Genomic DNA, 26,066 nt, shown 5'->3' with positions numbered 1-26,066 from the left:
CCACATCCAGAGCACATTCATTTCCTTTTTCCCAAATTTCAGCTAACACCCAAACCCCAGTAAACTCTGCCGACAACAGCAGGAGCCATAACCATTCACTGCACATCCATCCTGGCTTTGGGGAATAACACCATTATTTTACCTTTGTGAACGAACTGATCACGCAGGATCCCACCGTTGCTCCAGGGTCTGAACCCCACTTGTTCTTTCCAGCAGATATCAACTTCAAGCATCAGCAGGAGCACATTGAATGAGAATATGCAATTCTACCACCACAATGCCTAGAAACAGAGCTGTAATTTACTTATCACGTAAGAGACTTCAGTTAAAACAGTAAACAATTCATTACTTGCTCAAGAAACAGATGATCACGAGATGATCATCCAAGCTGAAACACAAATTCTTGAAAACAAAGTCATGAAACTAGAGGTAAGGAGATGGAAGAAAAGCATTTTGGAAACTTTGAAACAATTTATTCAGTTGTTCTGTACAAGATCAACAGTTTTCATACCACCCCCACCATCTTCAGCAAGACAGTCCCAACACACACAAAAAAAATATAATAGTAAACTGCAGCTCTTACACTCGAAAGGAACTGCCATACTAAGTAAGTGCCATGGGAGCATCGCCTCCCCACACCATCACAAAAGCGTTGCAAGTTGCCTCGTCAAGGCAGAGATGCCAGACTCCTGGCTCCCCATCAGCTGTCAGGTCTCTGCGTGGTTCTGCCTTGCTGCGACTCTGCTCCATACCATTCACTCATTCATTATAGCATGTAAAGAAAAAAATATCCCACAGAATTTCCACCAAATAAACATTTCCCTGAGGCAAGAGGCTTCGCTAAATTCCTAGAAGGAGGGCATTCTGCTCTGGCCACGCACATGGGTGCTTCCCAGCAGAAGCATTCAAGTGAAAGCAAAGAGAGGGAGTAGAACCAGTACCTCAAGTCACTCGCTGAGAGTCCCTATCCTGCCAGGTGTCTGAACGCTCTTTCAGCTACCATGGGAAGTTGAAGGTGCAAAGTACCTCTCAGGATTAGGCCTTCAACGGGAACCATGCGACATCCGCTGCTCAGAGTCCATCCATAACTGCTGTGCTTAGTTTTAATAACACAAGTTCTGTCTTTGGCTCTTTTGCTACAACCTAGGTATTTTCTGTAAACAAATTTTAAATCTGAGCTGCTTTTTTTTTTTTTTTTAGATACAAACAATGCACTGATCTTGGGAAACTATGTTATCAGCTCAGACTGAAAACAGTCCATCTTGGATCTTACCAAAAATGGGGAAAACTAAAGCAGATATTTGCTGGTATACTCAGTGTCGGCATCCTTCCCCAAAGCCCAGGAAGGAAGGCTGCAAGCTTTTGCATGAAATACCAGTAAAGCCTATGCGGATCAGCGCTACTACTGCACGATTCAGATGTGGCTGTGGGGGCCTGAGAAAAGGCAGACTGGGGGAAGAGCAGAAAATCAAAACCCATAAAGCTCAGTTGGAACCACAGCCTGCCCTTAGCTATGCATGTACTGAAAGGGTGTGCTCAGAAGTATTTAGGTCTAAGAGTTAAAAAATTAAAGAGAAAAGACACACCCCAATTCTAGATGGTCCCCATTCCTGCAGCTGTGACAAGCACATGATCCTAGTGCAGAAATCATCAAGGAGAGCAATATTATTCTCTGGAATTCATTTGACTAGTAGTGACCTTGGTTAATCTAGATCATTCCCTCTGCCCACCAAAGAGATCATAACTGATGACCCTAGGAAAGAATGGCTTTAGGGGAGGGTCTGGAACCCGCTTGCACAAACTTGGATAAGAACTGGTGCTCTTGCTGGATTTGGTACTGTGTTTGCAGTCACCAAGACACCGTTGAAGTCCAGACAGTGCAGCTTTTTTTTGATGTGCAACCATAAAAAGCTCTATTAAATAAAACAGAATACATTTTAAATACAGAATGATTAAAAAAGGGTTGAGGAGCACACAAAATAGGGCTGAAATGTGTGTCACTAGTCCATTCTTGCTCCACCATAAAAGGCACTGGAATTATGTCTTCCTATATATGTGACATGCTGAGAAGTGTCCCATTCGATCCAATGCATTCGATGGTAATGAGGATAAAACTGAGCAGGAGGAAAAAAATCGAAAAACCAAAAGAAGTAGAATTCTCAAAGTCAATGACTGCATCTGAAAATGTCTCTCTAAAGAGTCTTCCTTCTCCTCCAGAGGGGAACATCAGGTGGTTCGTTAGATTCACCACACAGGAAATGTTAAGTCCTCCAATTAACTGTAGCACAGTTTTATAGTACAATTGAAAAGTTAGTCAAATGTCTTCAGAAAGCACTGGCAGTGCTAGAATTATCCAAGTAAATCCAAAGCAGAAGAAAGAAGCACCTTTCATACCCTCCAATGGGAGACCAAGGAGGTAACTGTACTTGGAGGTACTTGGCAGACACAGACACAGGTGGGTGGGAATCCACTGCAAGAAAGCCAAGCCACCCGAATCTCCCTGTGAGTTCTAGCTCCTGCCAGTGCCAGGGAATGCATGAAGGGCAGCAGCAATAAAACAGTGCTACAAAATGCTTCTCTCATTAGGGCATGGCTCAAGGTGGCCCTTTGTGTGGGGCTTAGCTCTGAAAGCCTCTGAGCAAACGCACCAATGAGTTCCTCGTTGCGGTTCAGTCTCTCCAGTTGTCGTGAGGAAAAAAAAAAAAAAAAAAAGAGACACAGCCGATATCCAAAGTTCATGACCTGTTCCTCTTGGTTTTATCCTATGTGTGCTCTAGCTCCCCTCCTTGCAGACGTCACAACTTGCGCTGCTGTGCATTGGACCCTTTGCCATGAAGCTGAGAGGCATCTGAAAGAAAATAAAACCAAGTGGGAAGGGGGTTCGGCATCAGCTCCACGGAGCTGCGTGCAGCTGGGGCAGCCACATCTCTCCACACAGAAAGACCTACTTTTCCCTTCCAGCACCAAGGAATCAGGGGGTAAGAGGATGTGCTTGGAGACATCTCACAACTGGGAGCAGCCCTGCCTCTGCACCTGAGTAAGGGTCACAGGAAGCACTGAGGGTCTCCGGCAGCCTCCCAGCAAAAGCACCACAGCATAGATTCAGATTGCTCGTTGACTAGCTAGCCTATGCCCTTCTCTAAAAGCCACCCTACCATGTCTCCCCATCTAGGAAACTAGAAATACATGGTACTGGCTGCATTGCATCTAAAGGTGGTTTGAAATAACAGAATTAGTACACCTTTGCCATTGTAATGAAGGCTTTAGGTGCCCACTAATAGCAACAGGAATCACAGGAATCTAATCACTGAAGCAACAGAAAGGAACAGACGTGGAGGGAAAAGAAAAAATGCACTGAAGAGAGAAAAAGGAAGGAAGCTTAAGGAAGCGGAAGTTTTCCAGGAGCAATTAGAACTGCCATCAGATTATGATGAACAAATGGGTGTACTGAGGCGTGCAGTTAAGCAGCAGTGGCACTGAGCAGTGTAGCAACAGCTTCTTCTGCGGGACAAGGACAGCTCATTCCATGCAAGAGCTTCAGTCCCAGCACGTCGCATTTCTAAAGCGAGCAGTCAGAACCATCGCCACAGCACCAGCACGCAGGCACCTCCACCAGCAAATGCAGCAGTGACAACACACAAGCAAGCACTGGATGCTCCTTGCTCAGACACTTTTTGATGAATGCTGGTAGAAGCACTTAAGACATAAATGTTTCCTTGCATTTGTAGCAACCTCCTAACACACCAGAGTCCTTGCAGCTTTCAGACAGAGCAATGCAGCTGTGGCCATCTGCTTATACAGCCAACCACAGTTTATTCCACAAAACAAATCAATGCATTTTAAGACTACAGTGGTCACTTAAATATCTACTGTGTTCTTCTACAAAACACCACAATTGGCAATATTCCCAGAGATGACAGCACTAGGCTCAATCTCCAATTTTTATGTGAAAGCACCAAGTGAGAAAGCAGGTCCCTGCTGAAGCTGTCTCAATGGTCAGTTTTTTCTTCATTTATTCCTAGTCACCTTTTGTCTACTCGCAGCTTCTAGCACTATGTCCTGCTTAAGAGCACCAGTCCACCAAAAAATTCTTTTGTTATAAGCCCTATAAGCAACAGTGAAGTAACCACTCTAAATTCCCTCAACTAATGGGACTGAGAACTTCTTCTCAGTGACAGAGAATACATTTCACATCCCATATTCAAACTGAAATCAATCATCTCACTCTCCAGTAACTGTGAATTTACAAACAGGAAGGAAGGGTCTGTCACACCAGGGATTGCTGCTATTACCTCCTTCTGCTCCACCGCATCAGAGTACCATAACAACCTGCCTCAGACAAACTCCAGCAAAAGAAGCAAAGACAACAAATTCTTTGAATTTCCACCAGTGCACAGCACTCTCTTCTTTCTTCATCAAACAAGCACTGTGCTCAGCAGTCAAGGGCATTTTACCCCATGACTGCTACGGGAAGCCACATGAACTCCAGCAGGTTATCCACACATATAATGGCCTCAGTGCCACAATACGAGGCTAGCACAACCACTCCTAAGTTAGGCTCATATTGCCCAGTAAGACAATCACAACAGGGACAGGTACTAAGACAGCGGCACTGAACCGCACTGAAGTGCTAAAGAACACTTAATCAAGAAAGCAGAAATAGCAATTACCGATGGGCTAAGCAACTCCCTGAAGCAGATAAGCCTGATCTGCTGGCCCTGCATTTCAATTTTCTGAATGCTGCATGGATCCCCCTGACTTCTTCTCCTTCCTCCACAGTGCTACCATATTTACACATGCTCACAGCCCACCAGGCAGGACTCCATTTACAAGTAGAGAAGGTGTTCTTCGGAAATCTCTTGTTTTATGCATTGCTTCTGCAGGCGTCAAACTGGGGCAGGAACAGGCTTAACTGCAAAATCATCACGTTGTCAACACCAAGTAAAGCAGTCTCCATTAACACTACAAACTTGTCATGAAGGAGATGCAGGCAATTAGCTCAGTGCACAGATGCAAGACATTCTGGTCTGACACATTTTATGTAGGTCACCAGAAACAAAACTCCACAGAGCCAGAATATTCATTCCTGGGCAGTCCTGACAGACTGTGCATAAACATGCACAGCTTCAATCCCGGCAGGATAATTCTTCACCACGACGCAAGCAGCAAAGCTGAGTACCTCCAGGAACCAACACTTGCTGTAAGCACTGAGGGCTCATCATTCCAGAAACTCACAAGTTTGCCCTGGCTAACTAAACAGTAAAGGGCACAGAGGGCTACACCTCGCTTTGTACCTCGGGGAGGCCGCAGGTTTTGGCAACGACCACACCAGTCAGACAACGTGGACAACCACTTTGCTTTCACCCCTAGAGGAAGTATCTGCTGAGATACAGGATGACTCACAATGCAGAAGACAAATACGACCATCTGACAAGTTACCTGGCAAACTTTGCGGTAAATGAGTGGACAGGGCAGAATGTGGGAGTGGCGCTGCATGGTGGGGGCTGGAGTGCAAGCCAGCTAGAAGACCTAGAGAGAAAAACAAAGAAAGGAGAGGGGAAAAAAAAGAACAAATACACATCGAAGACAGAAATGAGCAGAAGAGCTGCAGCAGTTAGCCTATAGCTCAGCTTCCAGCTATTGGGACTTCTGGGCTAGCTATAGGGATGTGCCCAAGGTTCTCCAAATGCAACTGCTGGAGATATAAGTGCATGAACTACAGCATGAAGCGACAGCAAGAGAGATGGGTTGGTCTGCAATGGGTTAACACAGCAGAGCACTGGCGTTTTTGTTATTTGACAGCACAAGCACAAGTAACACACACATGCGTGCCCAGGAGGATACTCACTGTGGCCAAGGCCGTGGTGGAAAGTTCCTGGAGCAGGTCCCGTAACTATTGCATCCTTTGATACTCCTGCTTTTGGGGAGGAGTCTGAACTGAAGGAGATGACATGAAGAGGGAACGAATGAATAGGAGAGATAATACCTAACGGGGTGGAGCTCAGGGCAGCTGGCAGCTTTGGATTGCTGGACTTGTAGGATGGAGCCAGTACACTTAAGGAGGAAGAACTTGTTAGCAGCACAGCTCCACTAGTTCCTTTCTGAAAAGCAACAGAAAAGGTCACTCAGGAGTAGGAAAACCAAGGCATAGCATCATTCATACTTAAAGAAGAACTGCAAAACATGGAGCGCTCAAGAATTCCTCCTTGCAAGAAGCACCCTCCCAGCTAGGGCCCAAGAGCTGCCAGCTCCTGAGGCCATCTGGAGGTGCCCAGGACACTGGCGATCCAGCTACTGGATGCTATGCTCTTCCAAATGCGACTGTACTGGATTTCACTCTGTTTTTGCCTTACTCTGGAACTGTGCCTCCATTAGGCAGAGGAAAAGCTTACGCATTGCCTGCGAGTTCCAGAGAGGATGCTTCCTACTCACTTTTGGCAGTATATAACTGGGGACAACTCAAGGCACCAAGGTTTGGTGTACTCCTGCACCCAAGAATGTTATTTGAGATCTCTCCCATGGAGAGAGATACCACTGGGGAATGCTTTTCAGCTCTACCTCAGTAACAGACAAGGTACACAGGCTGAGCAGTACATGGTTTTCAGGCCCATTTAAAGATACTCATTTAATTGCCCAGCTCTTTCCACGTGCCACAAAAGAAGGCAGGTATGAGCAGCCAACAACAAATTAATACAACAGCGTTAGGAATGATTACTTTTTTGCTATAGATGAAAATTAAGGTCCTTATACCATTAAGTACAATGGCTGAATAATACAAGTCTGTATAGGTAACCCAGGAGTCCTTCATGAGACATTATTGAACCGTATTCTGCTTATTTGTTACTTTAAGCTGAAAACGAAAGCTTGAATTCTGGAGCGCAAGCCCACAGCAAAGGCCAGGACTTCCTAGCCTAAGCAGCCAAGATCCAGACAGTGATTCAAGAATTTCAGGAAATTATTTTGAAGTCATCGCTTTACACCAAGTCTGAACAAGTTAGGAGATGGCCTGACAGTGCCATACGTTCGCCTGGCTTTAGGCTAGGCCAGCACATTCCTGCTTACCGGCACAGAGGTAGAAGATGCAGTGCTGCTAACAACAGCTGGCTTTAGGGAGGAGGTCAGCAATTTGGCCACTCCTTGAGTGCCCCCACTAGAATCTCCATTTGAACCTCCAGGAGGTGCCACCAGAGTCAGCTTCTGTGAAACGGGTGTCTTCTTCACCGAGGAGCTTGAGGACGGGCGGCTGGACGCCTGGCCCGAGGAAGGGGTCTGCACACTGGGCAGCAAGCTCCCAGAGGAGCAGCCCTGGTTTGCAGAAGCTCCAGATGAGGAGCTGCTGGAAGAAGCGCCATGCTTGGAGAGGGAACCAGAAACGAAGGGTGATTTGTAAGATTGTCCTGAAGAGCTAGAGCCACTTGAGTGCTTTCCTGTGTAGCTGAGAGATGATGAGGATGAGCCTGGGCTCTTGTGGGAGCTGCCGGAGTTTTGGGTGCTGCCTGGTGATGCAGAGGAATGGAAGCTCTGAGCTTTGGTTGATGACTTGACCTGCTGGAGGAGGGAGCGTTGGGGCAGTGGGGAGGAGGACTTGGGATTCTGCAGTTTGACAAATGGAGCCGGGGAGGTGAAAGTTTTCTGTAGCTGGCTGCCTGAGTGAAAGACCTTCACCTGAGAACCCGGCACTGGGGTGGCGGTCTGAGGCCCGTGGCTTGGCCGGACCAGGCTGTGGTGTTTCTGTTTAGCCTGGTGCGCGTCAGGAAGGATTTTGCTGGGGGAGGCTTGGCAGGAGAGCTCTTTGTAATTAGAGTTCTCTGTCTTTTTGTCTTGAGAAGATTGGCCCAATGCCAGGGCCTGCTCAGCCAGGAAATTGAGAGGAGACTGGAGGGAACCAGAGGATGATGTAGGGGACGGGTTGGACTTTGGAAATGTCCTCTTCTCCTCTGAGGATGCAAGAGCTGGGATCTTCTCTGGTGGAGCTTTTGGAGCTGCAGGCAGAGTAAAGTCAGGGCTCCCTCCCGCTCTGCTGTTCAGCACAGCCAGTTCCTTAGAGACTGCTTCAAGGGAGGAAGTGGGATTATGAATTAAGTCCTCATCCAAGGAGTCATCCATGAAGGTAGCAGGAGTGCCAGTGCTGCTGGCTGCTTGGGCTGTCCCAAGGGACAAGAGTTCTCTGGTTTGCGCATTGATGCCCAGAGCTCCTCCCTGGGGCTCTGAAGACAGAGCTAAGGTGCTGCTTGAGTGCATCGAAGGAACAGAAACCGAGACCTTTTTATCTGGCTTGCAGGAAGATTCCTGGAACAAAATCACAAGAGAAGACAGAGTCAGAGCAGAAGCAGGGTTTACTGCTGAAGAGGAAAGGGAAGGTTCCTGATTTGGGGATAAAGGGCAGAACAGGCATGTTCTGTACCCCCGCCTCCCTCCTGACTGCTGCTGCCATCGATTTTAGCTGCTGTTCTAGTTGTTTTTTCAAGCCCAATACTGACTAGAGCTATTTCACAGTACAGCTTCCTTGCACCTAATGTATAGATACAAGGCTCAAATATAGGATTTAAGATGGCAGACACTTGACTCTTGGTGTACGTCAGTCATGAGAACCAATCATGAGAACAAAGAACTCACCTTCACTTTCACCTTAGCAGGAGCTATAACTTTCTTCTTCACCCTGTTTTGAGGGAGACAAAAGAAACACGGCTCACTAAATGCCCGCAGGGAAGCATCCAATTAGGGAGCAGACTTGGGCCCTGTTTATGATGATCCACTGAGTCTTTTGCAAAGAACCGAGGGAACAGAGGCAGCATCTCAGGTTGCTAGGATTCAAAACCGTATGACATTTTGTTGCTGCTCTAGGTAGCCCCAACTCCCACACAGGGGAATGAATTAGGGAGCGGAGCAGAGTCTTGAAGTGGTAGCAGAGCAGTGAAAGCACTCAACAGACACATCCTGCACCGGCTGCAGGGCTAGAAGCTACTACAGGAACCCACTGCTGACCTAACTATAGCAATACCCAGAGAGAAACTGATACAGAGACTGTTTTGGAGAAAAGTTACACGTTTCTTTTAGGTTCCCAGAAGAAGTCAAGGATGCAAAAGCATCTGCCAAATTCACGGAAAATAGATCATTTGGTCTGGTCAGATGCAATCTCTGGTACAAGACATCCCTGAACTGCCAGAACGGTATGGCTGAGGGAAGGATGACTCTACACTCTATTTCATACTCTTTCTCACACTTCCCCTCGCTCATCCAGTGCCAAGAACAGGATCGTCTGTCAAACAGACATCAGCCTAAGTCCGTATCATCATCTATTATAGACTGCCAGCAAGATCCATGAGACCCTTTGGCATTAAAGCACCTGCCCAGCTGGATTCCGATGGCTCTCTTGGTTTGCCACCCACAAGCCTGTTTCACCCATCTTCACTAGCTTGAGCTCATTGTACCCCTCCTTTAACCGGGCAACAAGAAAGAGGGAATCCAGAATCCAGTAAGGACCAACTGAACAGGTAGCAATAATCGCAGTGCTGGCATCACACTCCATTTTACCTTGATCTGCCTCCCAGGGACTAGCACAGAGGCCTGACTCCAGTCTGTTGAACAAGGCCAGGAGGCAACCTGGAAAAGTTCTTATCTTTGAGCTTACTGTAAGGCTAAAGCACCTCAGGAAGGCTGTCACTGGGAGATGTCACACACAAACAACTACTCTCCCTAGACCTCCCCAAATGAAGCAGCGCCAAACTATCTGATGGGAGCCAAGCAAGCTCAGGTGCTTCTGCATGATCCACCCAGGCCCCAGGGAACGGAGTTCACCAGTTATCACTCCAAAGGAATGCTGCGCGATACTCACAGGACTGATGTGAGGTGTCCATGTACACGCCTGCTCTCCTTAAACAGTGTCCTAAGAAGGGAAGAGAGCAATGAGAAGTGATATCCAGCAAGACCCAGTAGAGCAGCTGGGATCACTGGAGACAGAGCTGCACAGTACAGCAGGGGACTTAGTGAAATTAAAACCACAGAGAGCAAACAAATATTCATCCCTTTTCCAGGAAAATCCTGCTGAATTCCCCCATAGAGTTCCCTCTCTGGGGAGCTATGCTTGTAGGCGCTGGAAAGGCCATTAAGGCAGTTGTTGGACAATAACTTAGGGAAAAGCTCTGTCAGCTTAAAAAGCAGACAGTCAACTGGAGAGGCAGTACAATCATTTGAGCTGGGCGTTATTGCTGCCACAGATCATCCAAGAGCTGGCACATCATACAAGAGCTCTTCACCAACTTCAATAGAGAAAGGTTACCTTCCCCTGCCTCAATACAGCAACACAGATGAGAAGCCTTCGCACACTGCATGTCTCTGTCGCCTTTGCGTCCCCAGCAAACAGCTGAGGTGAATTCTTAAATCAGCACAACCATTTCTGTAACAATTGACTAACCACAGCCAATAGAGCTTCATCCAAAACCCTTTACTACTGAGGCTAAGTAAACCAGAATCTCACACAAACACTAGTTCACCTAAAACAGCTGCCACTCAGCTGCCTTCTTAGATGTCAGGGTGAGAAGCTTGTAAATACACCTTCCATACTGGCGTATGGAATATGCTTCCCATCTGCTATTAACAGCCTGACAAAGACTTTTGTCATCCTTTTTCTTTTAAAAAGGAAGCTTATTTTAACCTTATATTCTGTTAATCGCCTTTTAGCGCTACCTGAGAAAACGGAATCATGGCAGGGCCTCTCTGAACTCATACACAAAGTTGCTACTCTGTCCATCTTCAAGTTCCTCTTAAAAATGAACTTCTGTGATCATGATGACAGTGAATCAAGCTGACTTGACCATAAAATTGTTTACAGTTCTCCTAGTGTTGCAAATCCCTTCCCTCCCCTTCTGTGTGGCTGTCAGTCTACCCTATGTCTTTAAACCACAAAGCCATAGAATCATAGAATATCTCAAGCTGGAAGGGACCCATAAGAATCATCAAGTCCAACTCCATCAAGTCCCAGCAGGAGAAACCATTGTCCTTCAGCCATTGGAAAGCAACCAGGAAAGCCGCTTTTATTCAGTCATTCTGTAGTTAACTTCACTGGAAGGCCCTCCTACACTGAGTCTTAGGTGAAAATCTGTATGCCTGAGAACAGATTGGGGAAAAGATTTTCACTTCCTTTTATTTAAAGAAAAGAGTTTTTAAAACTTGACAGGCTAAGACCCTCAAGCTGATAATATCTTCATTAACTAAGTAGGAATCTGCACCCACCTCTTAATGCCATCATTCAGCTCCCATACGCTACAACACCACACTACAACCATGCACATTACTGTACTTCATGTGCACATGCAACTGCAATAAACGGCCACGTGGACTTTTCCAAATGGATCTGTAACACGCTACTCATACTTACTTCTCTTAAGAACTGGTACCTACTTCTTCCTTTATCCCCCACGAAACCCAAAACACAAATTCAGCAGAAAGAAGACGACAGTGCTGCCCAGCTCTTTAAATGCAGAGAGACAGATATTCCAGCAGTAAGACTGTACAGTTGTCCTTTCTTTAAAACTACTGAGCAAAACAAAGCAGGCCAGAAGCTGATGACAGTCCCAGCAGAAGGACTCTCTGCAATTTGTATGGCTCTCTGCAATTGCCAGCTCAATGGCATGGATGATGGAGGGCGCGAAAGAGCAGGAAACAGCAGTGAAGACACCAGATAGGGTAAAGAAAACCACACCAAATTCCTACTTACTCTGCTCTCCGATGTGTCTAGTGCGAGTCCGAAGCCCCTAAAACTTTCTGCTTTGCTTTCTTTTGGGAATACTCTAGGGTCTAGGGAAGACTTCCCAAAGTGTCTGAAAAATGTATCCTTCGTGAGGAAGATTACAAAGTGATCCTTTGTAATACAGATTCAAGAAACCACAGGCCAGTCAGCCTCACCTCAGTCCTGGTTCTACCTTGTAACTTGTCACCGCCAGTGGCATCCATCAGAGGTCAATACAGGGGCCAAGACTACTCAACATTGTCATCTACAACCTGGACGACAGCACAGACTGCACTCTCAATAAGTTTGAGGGCGATATGAAAAAGGAGGGAGCGGGGAGAATATGTTGGAGGGCAGGGCTGCCACTCACAGGGACCTGGACAGGCTAGAGAAAGGAGCCAACACAAACCTTGTAAAGTTCAACAAAGACAAACGCAAAGTCCTGCAGCTGGGATGGAACAACCTCACGCAGCAACACAGGCTGGGGGCCAACCGGCTATGTAGCAGCCTTGCAGAAAAGGACCCGGGGGTCCTGCTGGACAAGTTGAACATGAGCCACTGCTGCAAGGGTGTACGGCTGAGAACTAACTATATACTGGAAGGTATTAGCAAGAGCACAGCCAGCAGTTCAAGTGCTTATTCCCCTCTGTTTAGCACTTGTGAGGTCACATCTGGATACAGCATCCAGCTTCAGGGTGCTCACAACTCAAGAGAGACGTCAACAAACTGGAGACAGTCCAGAGCCACTAAGATGGCTGAGGAACAGGGACACATGACATACAAGGAGAGGTAGAGGGAACTGGGTTTGCTTACCCTGGAAAACAAGACGACTAAGGAGGGATCTAATGGCAGTCTTCCACTACCTAAAGAGTGGGGGGGGCGGGGAGCCATGAAGAAGATGGAGCCAGACCTTTTTCAAAGGTGCACAGTAAAAAGCAAAAAGAGGGAATATTCAGTTCAGCGCAGCAAGGGGAATTCTGATTGGAAATAAGGAGAAAAGATTTCATGAAGAGTGATTAAGTAGCGGAACAGGGGCCCAGAGATGCTGTGGTAATCTCCATCCTTGGAGATTTCCAAAACTCCATAGGACAAGGCCCTGAGCACTCTGATCTAACTTTGAAGCTAGCCATTCTTTGAGCGGGGGCAGGACTAATGACCTTCCGAGGTCCCTTAGGACAAGGAAGCCCTGGAGTACAACTTGAGTCTTGCTCACCTGGCCTGCATCCAGCCCTTTGGCCAAAGGGGCTTCACCTCTCCATCTAGGAAGGTCTTCACATAATCCTCTAGAGACTGAGCCTTATTCTTGTCAAGGTCATAACCATCCAACTTAATCTTCACCAAGTGGCAAAGCAGCTCCCTGAAGAACAGGAAGATTTCAAATACAGTTACGCGGATTAACTTTCCCCAGTTGGAGGTCATTCTGTTTATCCAGGGCTGGATAAATATGCCAAGACACGCCTGGCTCCGCATAGCACCTTGCTAATAAAATCGACCCTGCACTGCCTCCGCCAGAAGAGGAAGGGAAGGGCACGTTCCTCGCTCTGCGTGTGCACGCACATCGATGCGCCAGGGGAGAAAAAGCCTTGTTACCCCTTCCCATTTTAATATCCTGAAACAGCAGAGGCAGTAAACCAGTGCCAGAATTACAGGCGTCATTAACAACCACAGAACTGAACCTCTCTGCAGACCTTCGTGCTGAGAGGCAATGAGAAGGCGGGAAGTGAACCTTGATTTGTTCTAAATGAAGCAGCGGAGCAGCTTCTCCATCTACGGAGCAGCACCCCAATTTGTTACAGAAGAAGATGAAAAAGACAGCAGGACTGATTCTCATTTTATCCTTTGTCACTCTCCCCTTCACCCAGAACTCTGTTCTTTGTCAGACCCCTGGGTGCCAGGGGCCACAATCCCCATTAGCTGTAACTGCTTTCACAACCACAAATCTGGTCTTGTTAAGAGTCTAGTCTGCAGGATTTCAGCAATTCAGCCGAGTTCCTTCTTTTCCCAAAGATCTGTCCCTCTCTTTTGGCCTCTGCACAGAGGCTTCTTAGCACTTCTCTCAGAGCTGGCCTGTGCCTGAAATCAGCTTAGTTTTGCAATGTATATAAGGGTGAGATTTAATCAATGCAATAGTGGCTTCCATAAACAGCACAGTCTGCCACACACCTTCAAGCTGACTTACTACAGATGATCAGCGCTGCTCTGAAAACAAGATACAAATACTGAAATGCTTCACTTCCAACTGCGTAGAATAAGACAAGTCACAGGTTCACTTAATATCTAAATTATGCAAACCTGATTTCATCATTCCATTGAAATTTCTTTCGCGGTCCCATGACGCGCTTCCCTCCCTTTTCTTCATCCTCATCATCATCAGAGCAGACTCTATCTCGCTGCTCTTTGTCCTTTTCCTCTTCCAGCATCCTAAAATGGAGACAGAGATAATGCAGAAGTCATTGTCCTGGAGATTCAAGGACAGGATTAAGTTTCTCTGAACAACACTGTTCAGAGGTCTCAATAGTCAATGTTAACACACACATGGGAAGAGGGCCTAAATCTCTTGCTTTGGGTGCAAGCTGAGATAAGTGCTCAAGGTTAAGAAATCTCCCAATATTGTGTAACAGAGACCGCGGGACTAATCCAGCCTGACGGTTCTCAGACTGCCATGTTCCTAAAGGCATGCTCACACAGAAGTGAAACACTTCAGCCAAGTTCTGGTCCCATCAATGCTGCTGTAGTTGGCACTGCCATAGATAGCACAAAGAACGCACACAGCTTAATTAGGCCAATTAATGCCCGTCAGCAATTTTTGACTACAGAACAAAAATAGGTGGTAAACTTCATGAGAGCAGCCTACAGGTCACAGGGAGCCTGCTGAGAAGAGCCACAGATGCATAATGAGCAAAGAAGGAGCTTACTTGGCAAACTTGGCCTGAGTGTGGGCTTGGCATTCCTCCTGGTACTTGGCCATCTGCTCTGGCATGGCCCTTCCAATGGCTTCCCTTAGCTTCTGTAGAGGCTCCTTCAATCGGCCACCCTAGAGCACAGCACAGAGCAGACTGAAGTTCCACATGGCGTGTTCCAGCCGAGACACCCAAACCTGGCAGGTCCAGACCTTGCCACGTCTGAATCCACACCACCGGATGTGGTGCCTGAACCATGCTCAGTGGAGGACACCACCCCGTTAGGCAGACAACAGCTGTGCTCTGGAGAGCAGGGGGAACATGCACACGAGACAGGGCTGCGCTGCCAAATTCACTCACCTGCTCATAGAGATAAAGCTTACGGGCACGCTTGACCAGAGTGTCCTTACTGCACGGGAAGAAAGCAGCCAGGTGGGCGTACACCCCTGACCGGATCTGGCTGTTCAGCTCCCGCGTCTGCAGCTCTATGCTGAAGAACAAGACAAACACAACGTTGACCAGGGATCTGGCAGGGGTTCTCTAAGCCACATAAATGCAACTCTGATGCAACCTGGGGAGCTGGAGGCAGGCAGAGAGGGACAAAATACAAGCCAAACTACATGATGCTTCTTTAGATTTTAGAATCAACAGACTCAAGCTCTTTATCCCAAGCTATGCCTTTCATTCTAGTTTCGGAGTATCTGAAAAAGGAACAAAAGGATGTCAGCGGTTTCATTTATTCTGCATTTCTTCCTGGCAGCTGAAGTGCAGGAGTGTCAGGCAACGAAATGAGACGTACCCGCTGCTTATGCTAGATACGATGGCGGTCTAATGCAGGATAGAATCAAAGTCATCCCTTGGGCTTGAACTTACTTCCCAGTGAGTGGATTCAAGAGGTCAGTGTGTGCCAAACCCATCTACACAGTTATGTATAACTTAAGAGACTAGCTTTTTAAGCCACCTCTCTGTCAATAAGCAGTGTAAAAACCCCTAACTGATTCTATGGCAAAGTCATACAAATCTATTTAAATCACTTCTGAATGTGGTTAAAGTTATCAGTTTGAAAACAGATTAGGACTGTTTGTGCAGTCAGCACTGGAATGCTAAAAGGTGGTAATCACCACTTGAAATGAGAGGAAAACAGACTCCCAAACTTCCCTTCGGCAATTCCCTTCAAGTGCCTTGATAGACCTTAATGAAATTAAAGCCTCTGTGTAAGTATTACAGTGCGATGATCACAAAGCTGTGTGCATTCATCAGCCTTCTCCAGGCACTTGAAGAAGAATGAAGCCATTATCAACAGCTGCGTGAAGCAACACAGGCATTCTATAATTGGGGGACTCAAAAAACACAGAGCAGTAATGGAGCTCCTCCAGTCTGCAAAGAAAACCAGTTGAACACAGCAGCCTTATCCCAGTTATAAAATATTCCATATTGCATGTAACTTAAATAGCAAAGAACATGCCTGACATCTCCAACAGGGAGAGATTTGCTGTTCTTGTATTGAGCTACAATCACAGGTCAAGTGACCAAATTTAAGTATAGAGATATCAAGCATCATCTTGAGAACAGGAGGCCTGGATACATCCCTTCCAATCTTCTCCTACCTCAGTTATACATCATATTTCAACTGAAAGACATTTCTAGGAGACTTTCATGTTATCCTACACATGTTCTGCATGAAGGACCTGTATAAGGACACCCCTACAACTCCTGTTAAACCCGCTCCTGAATTTGCCAAAAATCCTCTGCCTAATATTCTCCTTTCCCACTCTTCTCTCCTGGCGGCACTTACTCCAGTATGATGTTGTTGATATCCTGAGTGAAGAATCTCTGTTTGCCTTCTCCCTCTGCAGCTCTGGCAGCCTGGAAATTAGCAAATAACACAAGTCACCATATCAGTTCACAGATACAGACAGGCACAAGCAATCAAGTGGTTTTTAAACCACTTCAGAAATACTGTAAAACAAGGCACGGTTTTATTCCACCAAACTCTGCACCAGCTACCTGCTGTAGATGGGCTAAAAGCTGCGACAATCAACAAGACAGAGATTGTGTCCTCTCCTCTTAGGCCTCCTCACTCCAAGTCCAACCCTGCCATCTGAACTGGTAAGACCGTGTCCTGCCCACAGACCTTCCCATTCTGGATTCTCCTGTGCAGATACACTGGAGTCGAGTGCATTGGAGTTACACTAGAGTGAAGATTCCTCCACTTAATGGGGCAAAGGAGATGGCTTGGTGGCAACTGGCTTCCTTGCCATACTTCCTATGGAGAGAAGGGACATTTCTAGGACATGGTTTTAACTTCACACTAGAGCCGTTAGATTGAGTAATATGAGCACAGAGCTTGTCCCTGAAACAGGGAAGATCATCCTAGTCACATTTAATGAGGGTCAGGGATACTTATCATCAGGCTTTCTAGACCAACCTGGACACTAAGTCAAGAAACCAACAGAAAGAGTAGCAGCCACAGGGGTATGTGGTTTCCACTCAACACCACGGAAGCTAAAAAAAAAATCCTGTTCAGGAAGCTTCCTGAGCTATGACTGCAGCACACACAGCACTGTCCAAAAATCACACCCATGAAAAATATGTCCAGTGGGAAAGTAATTCCAAGAGATGAATGAGATAGTAGAAAATTGCCAAGAGCTTTCAGTCTCTTCTGAGTGGGGATGTAAACAAAGCTGGGATTCACCACAAGGCACCACATCAAGTTAGTGATTCCTGGCATGGGAAAGGAGACCAGGAGAGAAAGGCATGATTTTGAAATCCCCTGATTTAGCACTTCAAGGTTGAGGCTGATAAGCAATTAATTTATGCCCAGAAGGTGTACATTCCTCTCTGTCAGCAGCAGGTCATAGACAGCTGGTGGTATCAAAAGAGAAAGCTCAATGCTAAAGAGAATCCTCAACAGAAAAATTCTTTTAGGAAGGAAAGTTAAAGTCAAATCAGTTCAAGTAGAAGAGGAAATGCCTGGAGGCTCCATTTAACCCAGGAGATGCTCCCACCTGCTGGGATGGAAGAGACCTGACTCTCAGACAAAGGTATGGCACCTCTTCATTCCCACCTGCACCAGAGTACATCTCCCAAAATCCTAACTGACCCAGACGCTTCAATTTGTTTAATCTTGTCTTCCTCCTCCTTGGTTTCTTTTCTTAACATACACAGTCCAGCAACAAGAGAGACAGCAGCAGGAAAATCTAACCAGGAAAATCTGTGGGTAGTCTGCTATTACACTATCTTGCAGCAACATAACGATTCACTTGATATCATGGGAGCCTCCATAATATTCTCCTTTAACTCAGATATTGTTCAGAAACAGCTGTTTCAGTGTTTTCTGTTAACAGCCTGAATAGCAAATAGAAACATCCATGAAGAGCCCATTCTTTTTATCAGCTGTGGCAATATCTTCAGTTCCTCCTCCTCCTCTTCCATCTGCTCAGCACCAATATACACACTTAAAATTCCTCAGCAGAACACAGTTATCTTTAACAGAAGCTTATCTTTAGTAACAGGAGTTATTAAGTAAGAGATGCTTAAGTAACAGGTGCTCTACATTGATGTGCCCCAGCAGGCAGCACACACACCACCGTAGAGGTCTGAGAGCACTGTTTACAACTTAAAATCAATGTTTAAAAACAACACTAGTAGCAGGAACAAACCATCTCAGCATTTGTTGACAGGCTGATGGTGACAGCCCTCACACCAGAGAAGGCTCACAGCAAGTCTGAAAGTGCACTTCTTTGACATGCCAGGAGAGGGATCCCCGACCAGCACCCAGTGCTTTCCCGCTTCTCCAGAACAGGGGTTCCCAAAGTGGGTCACAACATTTTGGAGAAGATGGGCGAGTCCCACAGGAGTCCAGCTGCAGGAGGAGCTACTGGTGAAGAGACGTGGGATCACCCTTCTAATATATTCCACTCCCTAAACAGTACCCCAACGCTGAGATGTTAAAGATGGGGAAGAACTCAAATTGCCAGTGACGCGGATGCCAAATCGTACCCATCTTCAGTGAAGGCATCTGCCTGCGTGTGACACAGGAAATGGTTCTAACAAATCCTCAAGCCCCATCTACAGGGCTTTTCACGCCTTCTCACACTGTACAGCAGGTAATGCTTTCCAGCTGCACCCACTTATTTTACATACACAACGCTGCACACCACTTCACAGACACTGTCCTGATCATCACAGCACATTAAAATTATTACAGTGGAATTTGTCCTTCAGCCTCATTAGTTCACGTTGACCACACTGACAGGTGGGATACTGAGTGTTATTCAGAAGATAACAAGGCCAAGGACTTTGACACTACCTGACATCTGGGCGTTCAAGAAAGTGACTGGGCCATAAGAGAAAACTGGGTGACACAAAGGTGTGATCCAACGTGGCACTGCGAAATTCCCCTGCTGGAGTGTGCTCTGTCTCTGGGTGAAGCTACACAAACCCAGCAGAGCTGTCCCCACTCCAGTAACCACACAATCCTACTGCCCCACAGCAAACTGCCATACCTGAGCCAGTTCTTTGATACGTTTCTCCAAAGGGGCTGGCAGGCCTTCTGGGAGGGATGGCGGTTGCTTGAAATCCTGTTCCAAGCCCATCCCAATAGGATCACTCCCATCCTCCACATCAGGAAAGGGACTCCCTTCCGGGGATTCACTGAGGAGCCGCTCCAGGTCTAGGTCAGTTAACGAGTCCATAGCCGTCGCTGCCTGAAGCAGGTCGTTATCACTGGCATGGCCGAAGAGCGAGAGCAAAGGGTCAGGCATCGCCTCCGCCTCCCTCGGGGCTGGAGGTTCTGCTGGTGAAGGAGTTGCCACTTTCTGCTCTTCATCTTTTTTCTTCTGAGCATCCTTCTCCTTCTGAAACTTCTTCAGCATCTCCTTGACACTAAGAGCACCAGAGTATTTCTTCTTTTTCTTCTCCTTACTTGCATTTAATGCTGTAAAGCTGTAAACAAAGTACAGAGGAGGAAAGGGAACTGAAATGAATACAAGATTAAGGGGAAGAGACGAGGATACCTTCATCCCAGGTCACTTCAGCCATATGCACCAATCCCCTGGTATGTCTTAGCCCCTTAACCAATTAGACCAGGAAGAATATTCTACTGCCTCTTAAGATCCTGCTGCTTGTTCAGCCTGAAGAAGAGAAGGCTATCCTTCCTCACTGCAGAGAGATGATGGAGCTTAAACCATCTCCACCAACTTGGGCTCTTATTTAGCTACGTGCATTATTCCAGCAAGGAAGATTTGGAAACGCACAAACAACTAGTGCAGAGGAACTGAAGCAAGAGAGAGCTCGCGTGACAGCAGCCTGACACTTTTAGCCTATTAAAAGCAGGAGACCAAATTCCTTTTCCTTCTCCTCAGGCTCTCCAGTATCTGTTCCCACCATTAGTGCCTAAACAGAGCTCCAAGAAACACCAACATTGCAGCTGGCTGGGCCCCTCTTGGCTCCGACACTCTTGCTTGGAGCTGTGCTCCTTCCCTCATCGTCAGCTGCCTTTTTTCTCCCACTTTGGAAGCAATGGGGGTTTACCTGCTGGTGTTTATGCAGCACACACTCAAGCCACCCCCACTGCAACAGGTACTACTGCAGCGTAACAAATGCCACCTCTAACCCTGAAGCAAGGTGTTGAGCAGCAAGCATTCCCTCCTCCTCCTCCTCCTTACCCAGCTTTTGGGAACTTGGACTTTTTGGATTTCTTTTCCTTGTCGTAGGAATCATCCTTCTTCTTCTTCTTCATTTTTTCACCTCCATCTTTCAACTTCCGCTTCTGGAGAGGGTTAAAACCAAGTCACAATCAAAGCGTCTCCTACAATCCTACCTGCACCCCCACTTTGGGCCCTCTCCCAAGAATCTGAGAGCAGCTCCTTGCCCACTGGACACATTAACCCAAACCCCATACACCTATCACCACGGTTCTGGCACACACTGTCCTCAATATTTCACAGCGCACCTAGCTTTTACACTAGAGACAATCCTACCGATAAAGGGGAAGGGACGCCAAGTGCTTCTGCTCTTTCCTTTTTTAGCCGCCTTGCTTCAGCATTATGAAAACGGGGCTGTTTCCAACAGCCATTGCCACCGAAGAGGGGCACACCTCTAACAGAGGAAATAATTGAGAAAGTGGCTTGCTGACCTTGGGACACTTCTTCTTCTTCTCTTTAACATAGTCATCTTCAGATTCAGATGCTTGCCGAAACTGCAGTGTTCCTGAGTTGATGTAAAACCCTCCATACTTTGTAGTAAGAGAAGCTGGAACAAGCTCATCGTACTGGAAATAACAGAGAACAATCTATTGGCACCGTAAGCTTTGTTACCTTATTCTGTAGCTGAGCTGCTTGGACAATGGAGTGGGACTTGTGCTCCCCCAAGAACAGACGGGGCTGTGGACACGCCTGCCAACCAGCATTCTCCTGCCACGCGGCTGCCCCAGGAGCTCTCGGTCCCCAGCCCCGGCACACTCCTGGCGTGTCCCCAGTTCAGGTTCTCCCCAGGTGCCAGCTCAGCCCCCCAGGCAGCTGCCTTTAACCACCCTCACTCCTGCCCCAGTACTCACTGCTTCAGAATTATCGATGAAGGAGTCAGATTCATCGTACCCATACCCCATATCAATCAAGTCCTGAATACGGTCCTTTCTACGTCTCTTGCCACCCTAAAGAGTAAGAGATCAACAGTGTGTTCATCTTTCTTTTCCAGTTACCATGGGGATGGCCCCGATACAGGACACTGACATTGGCTCCAGTACAGAAAACAGAACGAGATCTTTTTTGCTCCTAGCAGCGGCAGAAGCAAACCAGCATTAACTCCCATCATACTATGACCTCAGGATATGGTAAATCTGGTTTTAGGTCTTGTGATACAGAATCAAAAACAGTGCAGCCAAATGAAGCCGAACACTGACCTGCCAGACAGGCTGACTTTGTGCCAGCAGACTTTACATTGAATTGGGTCTGCACCCCTTCAACATTTCTGCCAGTGCAGAGATGGATTGTTCTTCCATAACTGCTATACAGTCAGTACAAACTCGGTACTACACACATCAAACATACACGCAGCGCATTAGGGCGACCCACAGGTCAAATTCATATCACAAGACAATACTGTAACTTGTTATCCAAAAGTGCCAGTTGTAAAACATAACGTAGTTTTATTGCCATCTACAGAAGTAAAGCGAGAGGAGGAACAGAAAGGAAATGGGTAAGACAGATCAGCATCTCTCACGCTACCTAGCGCAGTACTGTCCTAAGGGCAGCAGACTCACCAGAGCACCGTACTTCGAGACTTAACAGATTACATCGTGCCATACTACAAGGCCTAGAAATTAATTTTTGCTTAAGGTAATTAAATTTTATAAGTTACATTAAGATAATGACATTTGCCACTACAAGCGAGACCATCATTCACTTTAATCAGACCGTCATGTGATTTAAGAATGTATCTGAACTATTTTCGTGGACCGCAGCCCTGAGACAGGAAAGGAACATAGAAAACAGAACCTTCCAGCCAAGACTGCAGGAGAACAGGAACATAAGAGCCAGTGACCATTACTAAAATACTACTGGTTGAGAGCTGAACAGCATTACCCATTCTAAGGGATAACGTAATAGAAATAAGAAAAACATACATATTTTTCTTCAAACTTCCTAGCAAGAGCCTCCACCTTATGCCTTTCCTTTTCGTCATCATTAAGGGGATCAGCAGGGTCTTTCTTCTGTAGAAATAAAAGAGACAAAACCATCAGAATCAATCCTGTCATGCTACCACCAAAACCCCATACATTAAACCCATCGGGACTAGCACATCCAGGCAGAAGCTCAGACAAATCAACCTTTAGTACAGTATTCAGTACAGTCCTGTTTAATATCTTCATCAGTGACATGGACAGTGGGATCGAGTGCACCCTCAGCAAGTTTGCAGATGACGCCAAGCTGAGTGGTGCGGCTGACACCTGAGGAACGGGATGCCATCCAGAGGGACCTGGGCAAGCTTGAGAAGTGTGCCCGTGTGAACCTCATGAGGTTCAACAAGGCCAAGTGCAAAGTCCTGCGCCTGGGTCGGGACAATCCTGAACATGGACACAGGCTGGGGGATGAAGGGATTGAGAGCAGCCCTGCAGAGGAGGGCTTGGGGGTACTGGTGGATGAAAAGCTGGACGTGAGCCAGCAATGTGCACTCGCAGATTGGCTGCATCACAAGAATTGCGGCCAGCAGGTCGAGGGAGGAGATTCTGTCCCTCTGCTCCGCTCTGGTGAGACCCCCCTGCAGTACTGCGTCCAGCTCTGGGGTTCTCAGCACAGGAAAGACATGGACCTGTTGGAGCGGGTCCAGAGGAGGGCCACGAAAATGACCAGAGGGTGGAACACCTCTCCTGTGAGGACAGGCTGAGAGAGTTGGGGTTGTTCAGCCGGGAGAAGAGAAGGCTCCAGGGACACCTCATTGCGGCCTTTCAATACTTCAAGGGGGCTTGTAAGAAAGATGGGAACAGACTTTTTAGCAGAGCCTGTTGCGATGGGACAAGGGGTCATGGTTTTAAACTACAAGAGGGGAGATTTAGACTGAATAGAAGGAAGAAATTTTTTACGCTGAGGGAGGTAACACACTGGCCCAGGTTGCCCAGAGAGGTGGTAGATGCCCCATCCCTGGAAACATTCAAGGTCAGGTTGGATGGGGCTCTGAGCAACCTGCTCAGATGAAGATGTCCCTGCTCGTGGCAGGGGGGATGGACTAGGTGACCTTTAAAGGTCCCCTCCAACCCAAACCATTCTATGATTCTGAGAGTGTCTCTAGGTTTTGGGTGCTCTCTCAGCTAGTTCTGTACCTGTCTCTGCTTCTCCCGACTCTCAAAACAAAACAAAACAAAGGCAGCACAAACCATCAACTGACTACTGAACAGTTCCGAAGAGCAACAGTAAAAACGAGTAGAATCCAATCAACTTTCTTTTCATAGAAAAACACCCAGAAGACAAAGTTCAGATGTTACACAAGTCTGCGTGCCATCGTATCCTGAGAAATGGCTTTCAACAGGCAAACAGAATTGTCAGGGAACACCTGGAAGCACCATGTCCACCACACAGGAGGAGATGCCAAGCACGAAGGTGGAAATACTCACGTGCAGGAGAGCAGGGTCCCAAGACAGAGCCACATACCATAGAAGCATCTCTCCTTTTGATGCTCTTTGGAAAAGAGCTGCTCATAGCTTCTAGCAAGCCAGGTACCAAAAATCACTTTAGATCAAGCAATTCCAAACTAAATGAGCATTGTTCCCCACAGGCCACAAGGACACTTACCTTGTCTCCTGAAGAACCACCTTTTACTTTCCCTCGACAACTCTTCAGAAGATCTGGGTAGAAAAATTCCGGACAACGCTTGTGATCCGGCTCAAAGAGAGTAAGTGTGATTCGAACAGCTGTTGCAGCCGGTTCAGAGTCCTGGGGCTGCTCTCCATCGTCTTTCCGAGACCTTTTCAAGAAGCTGCTGCTCAGTGGACCGTGGAGAGTGGTGAACGAAACCCTGTGGGGCTCCGTCATGGCTATGGCCAAGTCTTACCAGTCCTCATGGCACAGCTCCATTGCATCAGAAAAGGTCTGCCCCAGCTGCACACATATGGGTTTCACCAGCTGGTTAAGGAACACTGAGGACGTTGGCAGTAGAACAAGTCATTTGATTTTGAAGTTTTCTTGGGAAATGACAAATGCCCCGGCTGCTAGCGCTTGCTGCAATCGTTACAGAAAGAAGTCAATCCTCAAACCAGAATTCCCTCCAACCTTGGCAGCCCCCCACGCTTTCACTTCTGCCCACCCCCACGCCTCTGCCTTGACACCACACCGCTCCACTTCCAGAGGCTGAAGGAAATACAGCTGTCGAGGAAACCAAACGGCCCTCCCAGACTCGCTGGGACACGGCCCAGCAGCCCTGGGCAGAAACGCCGGCCTGGGCTGCACCGCCCCGGGCCAGGGCTCCGCTCCGGCCGGCAGCTCTCCCGCTGCACGGAGGCCCGGACACCCCTGTCCCTGGGAGAGCGACCCCGTCCCCGGCACCCGCGGGGGGCTGCGGGGAGCCCGGGGGCTGGCTGCGCCGCCGGAGGCAGCCCCGGCCGCGCTGAGCGGGAGCGGGCCGCGGGGCTGAGGGAACCGGGGCCCTGGTGCCGAGGGGGGAGCGCGGGGCGCCGCTGGCCGGGCGGCGGCGGCGCGGGGCCGGGCGCGGGAGGGGAAGGGAAAGGGAGAGAAGAGGAGGGGAGGGGAGGGAAGAGGAGGAGAGGGGAGAGGAGCGGAGGGAAGGAAGGGCCGGGCCGCCCGCACTCACCGCCGCCGCTGCGGGACGCGGCCGCCGCCGAGTGACTCCCGGGCCGACTCCGAGCCCCGCTCCTACGTCACGTGCGGGGGGCGCTGCCCTCGCGCTGAAGCCGCGCGTCCCGCGCCCAATCGACGCCGCCGCCGCAGTCACGCCTCGGAGGAACGGCGCCCTGACGGCCGGCCCGACCCACGTGACGAGGGCGGACCTATCCCCGCTGCCGGTGCCGCCCCGTCCCGGCAGCCCTCGCGCGGCGGCGGGAGGGAGGGGCAACATGGCGGCTGCGGGGCGGCCGTGGGCGGCCGGGCCGCGCCTCGGGAGCGCGGCTGATGCTCCGCCGGCGCTAAGGGCGGGCCGCGACCCGGCGGAGCGCGGCGCAACGGGCGCTGGGGCTCTGTGCCCGGCGCCTCCGTCCTTCGGGGCGCTGTGGGGAGGAGCCGGGAGGGGCGTGGGGGCCGCGGGCCGGCACCGGAGGTTGAGGGGTGGCAGCGGCGGCTGTTTCGGGGCTCTCGGAGCGGCTGCCCGCGTCCCCGTCACCTACAGAGCAGCGCTCGGTGGAGCCTGGTAAAACTCAATGACGTGAACACTCCTTTCTCCGGAAAGCTGCGTTCATCCTGCCCCTCCTGGGCCCAGGAGCGTTTAAACGAGCTGAGGTTTATTTGGTAGCATTAAGTACACGTTAGGGGATGTGCGTAACGATAAATAAGGGCTGCAGAACGGGGGAGCAGCGGAAGTTGTGAATAGGGCTGCAAGCACTGGGACCCCCGAGCCCTGTGCTGGAAGACCCTGACTGGGGGATGATCAGCTCCCAGCCAAGCCTGAACTCGTTCGGGACCGGCTGCTCCAGTGGACGCTTGTGAGGCTGCGGGGCTGATGGGATTCATCCCTGGTACTGAAAGAGCTGGCCGATGCCATCACAAGACCTCTCTCCATTATTTTTCAATGGTCTGGGGAGTCTGGAGAGGTCCCAGTTGACTGGAAGCTGGCAGATGTTGTCCCCATTTTCAAGCAGGGTAAGAAGGAAGACCCTGGTAATTACAGGCCTGTCAGTCTCACTTCAGTGCCTGGTAAAATTATGGAGAAGGTTATTCTGGGGGTTACTGAAAAACACTTGAGAGACCACCCAGTCATTGGCTATAGCCAGC

General features: G+C 48.4%; 1 protein-coding gene across 5 annotated transcripts; it reads right to left on the bottom strand.

Annotated features, from left to right (window-relative positions):
* Nucleotides 1–475: 475 nt before the first annotated feature.
* Nucleotides 476–25,098, bottom strand: LOC140659230 (ubinuclein-1-like). Of its 5 annotated transcripts, XM_072878606.1 has the most exons (18): nucleotides 24,934–25,098; nucleotides 23,919–24,344; nucleotides 22,256–22,342; nucleotides 21,188–21,283; nucleotides 20,768–20,902; nucleotides 20,298–20,401; nucleotides 19,137–19,575; nucleotides 16,424–16,494; nucleotides 14,989–15,118; nucleotides 14,644–14,762; nucleotides 14,021–14,149; nucleotides 12,942–13,085; nucleotides 9,836–9,886; nucleotides 8,617–8,659; nucleotides 7,063–8,289; nucleotides 5,849–6,101; nucleotides 5,440–5,529; nucleotides 476–2,848 (listed from the first exon to the last, which is right to left on the bottom strand). In XM_072878606.1, exons 2-18 carry the CDS (start codon nucleotides 24,156–24,158, stop codon nucleotides 2,796–2,798), a joined length of 3,411 nt encoding a protein of 1,136 aa, XP_072734707.1. In that variant the 5' UTR covers nucleotides 24,159–24,344; nucleotides 24,934–25,098; the 3' UTR covers nucleotides 476–2,795. The 5 variants fall into 5 exon arrangements, with proteins under 5 accessions (XP_072734707.1, XP_072734709.1, XP_072734708.1 ...); XM_072878608.1 differs by lacking the exon at nucleotides 5,440–5,529; XM_072878607.1 differs by lacking the exon at nucleotides 9,836–9,886.
* Between the last annotated feature and the right edge of the window lie 968 nt (nucleotides 25,099–26,066).

Source organism: Ciconia boyciana, chromosome 13 (genome assembly GCF_034638445.1).
Source record: "Ciconia boyciana chromosome 13, ASM3463844v1, whole genome shotgun sequence".
Taxonomy (NCBI): Eukaryota; Metazoa; Chordata; class Aves; order Ciconiiformes; family Ciconiidae; genus Ciconia; species Ciconia boyciana.
The sequence above is the reverse complement of the archived record's forward strand: the minus strand, read 5'-3'. Positions and strand labels throughout refer to the sequence as shown.